We start from the raw sequence: 9,489 nt of genomic DNA, 5'->3' as shown, positions 1-9,489 counted from the left end.
CCGAGAATTTAGGGTCCCGACTAAAATTTTCGGAATTTAATAAATAATTAAATTTATTCCGAAAATAATTAAATAATATTATTTTAATAATTTCGAATAATAATATATTATTAAATTATTTAATGATTTCGGGATATTTAAATAAATCAAAAGTAAATTCCCTTATGTCACATCAATGTTTATATTAATATAAACACCCACTTAACTTTAAATTAAACACAATTTAAGTTAATCAAGCACATTAATATAATCTACACTTAAATAAATTAAACTAACCACCTAATAACACTTAACATAAACTAAACACACCTAAAGCATCATTAACCCTCTAAGCGAGGTTTAGTGAGTTAAACTCACCGGATTAGCGAACCGAGCGGACCAAAACGACGGGGACGCCGAGGAGAACAACTTTCCTCAAAGCGGGCCGAGCATCCGGGCTCGGGAAGGCGGCCAAAACGGGCCAAACACCCGCTGCCATACCCATTTTCTGGGTTGCTGATCGGGGCCGAGAGGAGCAGATCCGGCGCCGGTTCGGGTGGCCAAGGGCGGCGGAGGCAAGGCGAAGCTCCGGCGAGCTAAGGCGGGGGGCGCACGGCGGCTCACGGTGGCTGATCCGTGACCTAGGCTGGTCGGACAGCCTCCCAAACGTGAAGACGAGCGAGGACGACGGCGAACGAGGGAAGAGCAGCGGCGTGAGCGGGTGAAGGAGAACCGGCGACGAGCTGGCTTCGGCGGTTCCGGCGACGGGCGACGAGCGACGAAGGAGGCGAACGACGAGGGGCTGCTTCGGCTTCTTCCTCTGCAAATTTTCTGGTCTTTCGCACAAAGAAGATGGAGGAGAAGCCAACGGAAGGGAGAGAGGAAGGAGAGAGAAGGAGGAGAGAGAGAGATGGGACCATTCCCTTTTCTTTTTCTTTTTCTTTAATCCCACAAAATGGCCCACCATGACATCATCCATGATGTCATACTCCACTCACTCAAAACTCCCACAACCTTATTCCAATGGGTTCAATTCCATTTTTGCGTCCAATTCTTCAGACATTCACTTTCTTCAATTCTCATCAATTCTCTTCAAATCAACTAAATGAAGTCATAAAATTAATCCAATGTCACCACACTTCAATTCACATATTCACTTGTCCATAGAACCAACTTAAGTCCCAAAAGTACGACTAAGCGGGCCTACTAATTTCTCGAGCCAAATTAGCCATTTTCGATTTACTTGCTGAAAATTCTGATTACATGAAAAATCTTCCAAAGATGATTCAATGATCCCGAAATGATTTGTGACACACCCAGGCACTTCCAATTTCCGAATTCGATCTCAATTCCACGGTTAATTTCACTTTTTGGCACGATACTTGCGCGGCCCAACCTACCGGGTAGCCTTTAGAGATTTTTATGCATTTGACTTGTGGTTGATCATCTCAAGCCACAATGTACATCTTTGAAACATTAGCGACTTTCGGTTGTCGAGGTAATCTCAAGTTTCAAATACGAACACGGGTACCCTATCGATAGAAAAGTCGGTCCGGTGCCAATCGACAAGAATTGTGCGATCCGGTGGAATCACCCACACGATCACATGCCTCCGTCGAGTCGACCTATCTCCAATCTTTAATCGATTTTAATTGTGCCGTAATGACCCTTGAGACTAGCTCGGTCGAAAGGTCTTCCCGGTCAAATTCTCGAGTACGATGCATTAGAAACTCTTAACGAGCTTCACCCGATAGACTAGTTTCCACATGAGTGGCCAACTCCGAAATGAATTATATGCGTGCCAACGAAATGCCCGTCTCAATTTATTGAAAATAGAATCGGAAAAATCGGGATGTCACATAGGTAGCCTCTCATACTTAAAATCCAGCCAAACTTTCTCCTCTCCCAAATTATATAAGGTACCTAGCCTTAAAGGTATATCCAGGTCCAGTTCTACTCTTGCTCTTCCCACCTTTTGAAATGCCACTCATTTTTTCTCCACTTTTACTTCCTTTACACAACCTATTATTTGGGCAATATGTGACACAACCTCCTCACTGCACCATTCGATTGGTAGACCATGAACTCGAACCCAAAATTCACAGCTTGTGAATTTGTAACATTGCGCAGGTTTGTTAGGCTCCCATGGTTTAAGTATCAGTAAATTACTCGCAAAGGACTATGGGCTGTTTATTAACACTCTTTTTTTTTTTTTTTTTTTATCCATTTCAGAATCAAAGGTAAAAGACAAGATATCTGTTTTGCGTTGCGTGAAGCTCACAAAATCTACCTTCCAAGCTCGCTTCATAATGGTAAGAAATGCCTGATAATTGATATTTCCTTCTAAATACAATTTACCGAACACAATATGTTTACATTCATCTAGCATCGCCTCTGAAATTACTCTCTCCCGAGGCAGAGCATCCACCTCGGTTCGCAGATTCCCAAGCCTCTTGCATAATAAGGCCAGACGGCAATCTTTTGCTTCAGGTTCATCCATTTATCCCCCCAAGAAACAGCTCTTGCTAAACAACGGGAGACCAAAGATCAGAACCAGAACTCGCCACCATTCTCCTGCTCTTAACTGAAGAAATCCATCCAGACGTGTATAAAAGAAGAAAAACCCCTTTCGAGAGGCTGCACAACAACCCAGAAGAAATCCCTTAGAGAAAAGCTATATTCAACATGGTCGAACCTTTAGAACCTCGCGCTGTGTGAAGACGTCAACGGAAAATAGCCCTATCCTTCCACATCATCAATGATCCAAGGAAAAAGCAGATAGAAAACTACACAAGAGGTTTTGGGTTTTGGGGATTCGGACAAATGCAGGACAAAACTAGGGTTTGGGGGACAGCTACCAAGGGAGGTAAGGGAAAGCTCTCAAGACCGAGAGAGAGGAGCTCATCGGACGGATTTGCTCTTTTATTTTCTCTTCTTTGTCACAGCACCATTCATGAGTTAAAAAAGGGAGAGGGAAATTGGAGAAGACGAGAGAAAGAGAAAAAGAAGAAAAGGTTTCCTTGCATGCACACTCTGGGAGGTTCCAACAAGCCAGATCAATTCCGTTTCATAGCACTCGTCAATGATCCGTAGCCTTTATTTACTTAATTTTTGGTAGTTGAACTTTAAATCTAGAGTCACTATAATTTAAAGTTGCCTGTTCAATCTAGGAGTTTTTTAGCTACAAAACTATGTAATAACAAAATTTTACGGTGTCATGGAGCTGTGAAATCTTAAAAAAGTCAATTTGAAGTTATGGATCGAATGGGGTAAACTTTTGAAATTTCACACTAGTGTTAACATTTTGAACTACTATGTTTAGCATTACTTTTGCCCCTTTTCTGCCTTCTTTTGAGTTGGTGAAATTCAAGATCTTTTATTACTTAAAAAATGCTTTCTTTTGATTGTAAGCTCACTAGAATTGGAGTTTGGTAGAAAGAAATATGATGTGATCAAATGTGGTCGCGAGTTACCCCTTTACTGTGGACGGCATTTAATGGTCTTGCTTTGGGTGAGTTTTTTGTGATGCATCGGAAATTTGCCACTAGGTAAGCTTAGTTAGTTGAGTCTAAATTAAGGTAGTTATCTACTTGATTTTCCTATCCCTTAATTGATAGGATTTTGATTGGTCGGCTCAAGGTAGTGTGCTCAACTTAGATGGCTCCAATGAAGGGGCAAGCCACCATTGAATGCCTTTCTTTATAACTGTAGGTTTAAAGTTGATCTAACAGTGGAGATCAATAGGAATCTTCTAGAAGATAAGTGTATATTCCCATATTACCCCCTTAGTGTTCTAGAGTCTCGTAAAAACACTTAGATGCAAGAATGTTCTAGATGATATGGCTCACTAGGCCAACTAGGGCTATGCAACCGGATCGGTTCTACCTAGTTACTGGACCAAATCATCCTAAAAATTGGCCCGGTTCCTATTTCTAAGTGAAGAACCCAAGGAAATTGGACCAATTGGACCAAGTTTGGAACCGGTTTCATGAAGCCCAATATTCCTAATCTCTCTCTCTCTCTCTCTCTCTCTCTCTCTCGCCAAGTCACCCTACCCTTGCTCGCTCGTGGCTTGCCCTTGCTCATTCCTAACTTGCCTTTACTTGCTTGTCATTGTTCATCTTTTCTTTTGAATTATGTTGTTACTCGTATTATTTTACCATAAAAATTAAACCAAAAAAAGGAACCAAAGAAAAATAGATTCTCAATTAGACCTTGAAATCAAATTGGAAAGACATGGTAGATCTTAAGCTAAACAGGGTAACTTTTAGGTTTCGAAAACTGAAACTGGTTCTAATAGGATAGATTCCAAATTCCAAATGTGAAACCTATCCATCTTAAAATCGATCGCCCATATGTCTATCCTCACTCTCTTACCAGATGCGGACTCAAAACCCCGTGAACTTGTAGTTGCGGATGACAAATGATCTACTCTTATGAAATCGGAAGAAATTAGATTCGCATAACATGTCTCCTTTGGATCACTCTTTGTCAATATTAAACTAAGCATCTTCCATAGGCCTCCAATCTCTAAGTAACGCCAAAACAAGAGTTAAGCACTCAACAGATGTTAACTCATATCAACTCAGAAAAAGCCAAATCGAAGCATCTTCCAATGGCCAGCCAATTGGAGGCGTTCTCTGATGCAACAACCCATTTTCACAAATCAGAGAGTTTCCATTTCAACCAAACCATTTCCAACTCACAGAGAAAACGAAAGGTCCTCTGCTTTTCTTAATACTAAAGGCGTAGAATCTAATGTCCCAGCTCACGCCAGCAATCGACAAAACTAAATTATATTGTCGCATTGTCTTTTCTCGTACGTATGTTGCTGTGATGTTATCGTACCTCGTACAAAGTTTTTTTGTAAATGAGTCATGCTGGGCCAATCTCGAATGAGCTTTAAATATGTATCGTGAAAACGAGCCATGTCGTGTTCCGGTTTTATCTAAGGTGGATCCTGACAAAGTCTATTCTTGGACTAATTCAGTTACATTACCTTTGATTGAAGTCATGTCGGCTTTCCCTCGAATTATTTACTCCGAGTGTCTGCGCATCTAATTGCGCAGAATTTGCAAAAGTTAATCTTTTTCACTAAGGGTAGACAAATTAATTACTCATTGGCAGTATACATAATTGCATGAAGGGCCGGGTTGGCATACATCGCCAACCTTCAACCCTGTAGCAGAGACTTAGAGAGAGCAGAGATGGCTGCTTCTTCATTTATGGCGTTTCAAGTGAACTGCTCTGTTCAGAGGTCCTCGGATTTACTCAGTTCTGATCACTTCAAGCCTAACCTCTCCTCTGCTGTCAAAGTAAAACTCTCTCTCTCTCTCTCTCTCTCTCTCTCATATTATGATATCATTCCTTCAGCCATATCTAACTTGAGTTTAGCTTAGTGAAGTTATTACACTCTATTAGAATAACGTAGCTCCGAGAGTCATTGAATTGCCCGATTAGTCTCTCCACAAGGAGACGTGTTGACTCGAGTTGATCAGCACATAAAAATCTGCCAAACTGACTGCAAATTTTGCAACTTTCTGAGCAGCCATTCGGGAAAGATTGGCAGCAATCTCCTCTTCGAGTTGATTTTGCAGATGTAATAAAAAATGCGTGTGTGAATATATTGGACACATTTGTCAACTTGGTGTTCCAGTTCGAGGACCAACCATTACTCCCCCCTCAGGTTAGCTATTTAGACTGCATTCGGTTAAGACAATAGTTCACAAGATGAAGGAAATCAAGATCACCTTTTTGAAGATATTACAGGTGAAGGACCAACTGGGTTTCATTTATTCATCTGTTCAATTCATCTGATATGTGCAGAGGAATTTTGGGCCAGTTGGTGAATTGGGAAGAGCCATTAACATCAGCGACAATATTGAAGGGCAGATACCGGAGGATTTTCCTGAGGGTGTTTACATTAGAAACGGTCAGGACATGCATGATTCTGATTACATCTTGTAGCAAAATGAGTTTTATCTTATGATGTCGCATATAGAAGCTAAAGCATGCGTGCTGCTCACTTTAGGACCTAGTTTTCCTCTGATGTGTGAATTCGTATTTACTTCATCTTTATTATGTTACAACAATTGCAGGGTCAAACCCACTATTTGGAGGTCTAAAATCAACCAAATCTGTGTTCGGACGGTCGAGTCATGCTTGGATTGAAGGAGAAGGAATGCTTCATGCTGTGTACTTCAACAAAGATAGCGACGGAATGTGGGCTGTACGATACAACAACAGATATGTCGAAACGGAAACGTACAAGCTAGAAAAACAAAGGAACAAACCATCCTTTCTACCTGCAATTGAAGGCAACTCCTTGGCCATTTTGTCTGCTCATCTGCTAAATATGGTGCGTCCACTGACCTAACCATGTCTGTCCTACCATACGTTGATACAATAGGCGTAAGTTTGTCTTCTAAGAGAAACATCAGGACATTTCGGAAATAACTGAGATTAGTTTGATATAAAAAAAATAATAATAATTGAGGATTCTGAGTACAAACTTTGGCAATTTCAAAACTAGATGGTAGAAAATTCTGCAGATAATAAGCTAACCAGTTCTGACCGGCGCTGTTTCTCCACTGAAATTTCTCAGTTGAGATTTGGGAAGGCGAACAAACTATTCAGCAATACTAACATCCTCGAACATGGAGGAAGGTTCTACTCGATCGCGGAAAATTACTTGCCTCAAGAGGTCGACATTTTCACACTTGAAACTCTGGGCGATTGGAATGTGAATGGAGGATGGAATCGACCATTTACAAGCCACCCAAAGGTGCGTCGCGATGAATCTGTACATTACCTGAACATCATGCACCATCTTATGCAACTGTAAAAGTCCATTCTCTCTCATTTTGCACATGCCAGAGAGCACCAGAGACTGCAGAATTAGTTACAGTCGGGGTAGATGCAGTAAAGCCATTCATGGAACTTGGAGTGATCTCTGGTAACTCTTCTTAATCTTTATGACACTGTTGTCAACTCAGTAATGGCTTTTTTAATGGATTTCTGATCCAAATATTCAGCTGATGGCAATGAACTAGTTCATAAAGCTGATCTCAATCTCGATAGATGTCCCCTCTGTCATGAAATCGGGGTCACGCAGAGGTTAGTATATATGTATGCCACATTAATAAAGTATGTGACCTGCTGCTCAATCTAATATCTATCAAAGCGAGTGAATTTGTTGATGTGACCAAGGATTATGTGCAGGTACAATGTGATCATGGATTTCCCGACCACGATAGACATAAATCGACTCATCAGAGGAGGAACGTGAGTAATGCGGTCCTATAACTTCAAAACTAGCATGTAATTCTAACCCATGTTGATTGGTGTTCAACTTTTCATTGACAATGTAGATTGATAAAATACAATAAGGGAGGGTATGCGAGGATCGGGGTAATGCCTCGCTATGGTGACGCTAGCTCAGTCCGCTGGTTCTATGTGGAACCCAACAGCGCACTGCATATTCTGAATTGCTTCGAGGATGGTCACGAGGTGACTATCATCTGAACTGCGGTTTTGCCTTTCAGGGACTGATTCTCAACAACGTTAACCGCTTGTCAAATCGAACGCAGGTTGTAGTGTGGAGCTGCAGGTCTCTTGAATCAATCATTCCGGGTCCGGATTATGGTCTGCATAAATACGAATGGTTCTCAGAAAGATTGAAGCCAATCAGATCAAGTGATGGAAGCGTTGCCACCTCGACAGAAGAGGAAACATCGTTCTTCTCGCGTGTGTACGAATGGCGATTGAACATGAAGACTGGAGAAGTTAAGGAAAGAAATCTCACTGGAACTGAATACTCCATGGACTTCCCTATGATTAATGGCAACTTCACAGGCCTTAAAAATAAATTTGGATACACCCAAGTTGCAGACTTGCCAGCAAGCTCTACCTCAGGTGATGATCATACATAAAACTGCCACCCTGACATTAGAAAACCTGCTTCGTAAATCTTTTCGATCTCAAGATTAGTTTCTTCTTTCTCTTTTATGATTGATTCAGGCATGCCCAAGTTTGGAGGCCTAGCGAAATTATATTTTGACGAACCGGTAGCTGCAGTTTCATCGGTAAAGAGAAGGCTCTTGAACAATTTTTTATTTCCTTTTTACCTTGTTTTCTTCCCTTTGATGCAATCAAATGCGTAATTTATGGATGCATTCGTCAGTCCTTTTCTTTTCTGTAGAAAGAGAAACCGTCTGAGGACACGATTAAGGTTAAGTACCATAGGTTTGGAGAGAACATCTTCTGCAGCGGAGCTGCCTTTGTTCCTAAAGAAAATGGAATCGAAGAGGACGACGGTTGGATAATTACTTTCGTTCACGATGAATCTACCGACATCTCCCAAGTTCGTGAATAATCACGACAACTATAATTTTTATGGTCTTCTTTCATGTATATTCAAATTTCACTGATTCTTGCTACTTGATTGCAGGTTCATATAGTTGACACCAGGAGCTTTTGTGGCGAACCGGTTGCGAAAATAACGCTTCCCTCTCGAGTTCCATATGGTTTCCACGGAGCTTTCTTTAGTCAAACACCAAGTGGTAGCTCGTTCGAAGCTTGTGAGAGCGAGACCAAACAAGCTCGGCATGAGCCTGCGACTTGAGGCCAATGAGGCCGTGAGAGGTCGGCATCGAGCTCGACCATGGCAGGAGTTCAATCTCGATCGGGCCTTGAGCTGAGGTCAGCCATGGCCTCCGAAGGAGCAATGGCGGGGTGCGCGGTGGAGACGTAGAGACATGGCGGTGTTTGGGTCGAATTGAGCAAGCCTCTCTATTTGGATAAGAAAGTATGGGCGGATGTTGCTGTCTTTGTTTTTTAATTTTTGGGATTGGGGTGTTTTGAGAAATAAAATGGCAATATGTAACATCGTGTGCGGGCATCAAATTTGTCGTAAAAAGTAAGTACAATGATTGCAATATTCTGAAATATGAAAAGGGTATTTGATATAGGATCTGAAGTTGAAGACGGTTTTCGTAATATTTCCTGATAATTACGCCCCTCACCGCAAGAATTGATGTAAAATGGGATGCTAAACGCTCATTTTTATAAGTTCTTACCAATTTTTCTGCAAGCTTTTGAAACAATTAGCAGCTTCCACATTTAGATACAGCAGTGACCAACATTGAAACGTTTGCATCAACATGTTGCCTACCTGAGCACGCGAGAGAGAGAAAATTCCAAAGAGGCATATTCCTCTGATCCTTCAGCCCAGCTATAAAGGCCAAAACTGCCTCACCAACCCAATTATTGTCAAATAGCAACTCCACCAGCTAGCCACTAAAAATTGGAAGCATATGTACACAAAAAGATACTTCGAGTTTAACTCTAAGCCAAGCAAAAAGCAAAATTTATCTTTTTCTCCCAACAAATTCTTCAACCTAGTGGGCTCAAGACAACTGGCACTGCACCATCTTCGACAAATCTGAAAATTTCAGTGTTGTCGTTCTTTTCATTAAAGTGATTGATTCCTGATCATCCATGCTGTCAAAA

General features: G+C 41.4%; 1 protein-coding gene and 1 long non-coding RNA gene across 2 annotated transcripts; both read left to right on the top strand.

Annotated features, from left to right (window-relative positions):
• The first annotated feature begins 2,206 nt into the window (after window positions 1-2,206).
• On the top strand, window positions 2,207-3,267 carry LOC120291310. Its single transcript, XR_005549294.1, has 2 exons — window positions 2,207-2,291; window positions 2,399-3,267. It is a non-coding gene; the product is annotated as an uncharacterized LOC120291310 (long non-coding RNA).
• Window positions 3,268-5,170: 1,903 nt separating this feature from the next.
• Window positions 5,171-8,895, top strand: LOC104437774 (carotenoid 9,10(9',10')-cleavage dioxygenase). The gene is made up of 13 exons (XM_010050800.3): window positions 5,171-5,294; window positions 5,528-5,665; window positions 5,806-5,911; window positions 6,078-6,337; window positions 6,584-6,763; window positions 6,856-6,934; window positions 7,014-7,095; window positions 7,201-7,263; window positions 7,350-7,488; window positions 7,569-7,893; window positions 7,999-8,063; window positions 8,180-8,341; window positions 8,429-8,895. The coding sequence occupies exons 1-13, from the start codon at window positions 5,187-5,189 to the stop codon at window positions 8,600-8,602; spliced, it is 1,881 nt and encodes a 626-aa protein (XP_010049102.2). The 5' UTR covers window positions 5,171-5,186; the 3' UTR covers window positions 8,603-8,895.
• Window positions 8,896-9,489: the final 594 nt, after the last annotated feature.

This window comes from Eucalyptus grandis, chromosome 3 (genome assembly GCF_016545825.1).
Source record: "Eucalyptus grandis isolate ANBG69807.140 chromosome 3, ASM1654582v1, whole genome shotgun sequence".
NCBI classification, from domain to species: domain Eukaryota; kingdom Viridiplantae; phylum Streptophyta; class Magnoliopsida; order Myrtales; family Myrtaceae; genus Eucalyptus; species Eucalyptus grandis.
Note: the sequence above shows the minus strand (reverse complement) of the source record. Positions and strands in the feature narration are given on the sequence as shown.

What these genes read in the sequence shown, in the direction of transcription:
- LOC104437774 (XM_010050800.3), top strand. Translation starts at nt 5,187, where the DNA reads ATGGCTGCTTCTTCATTTATGGCGTTTCAAGTGAACTGCTCTGTTCAG. An exon ending in GGGTGTTTACATTAGAAACG is followed by an intron (nt 5,912 to 6,077) that starts GTCAGGACATGC and finishes CAACAATTGCAG; the next exon opens with GGTCAAACCCACTATTTGGA. An exon ending in GAAATCGGGGTCACGCAGAG is followed by an intron (nt 7,096 to 7,200) that starts GTTAGTATATAT and finishes GATTATGTGCAG; the next exon opens with GTACAATGTGATCATGGATT.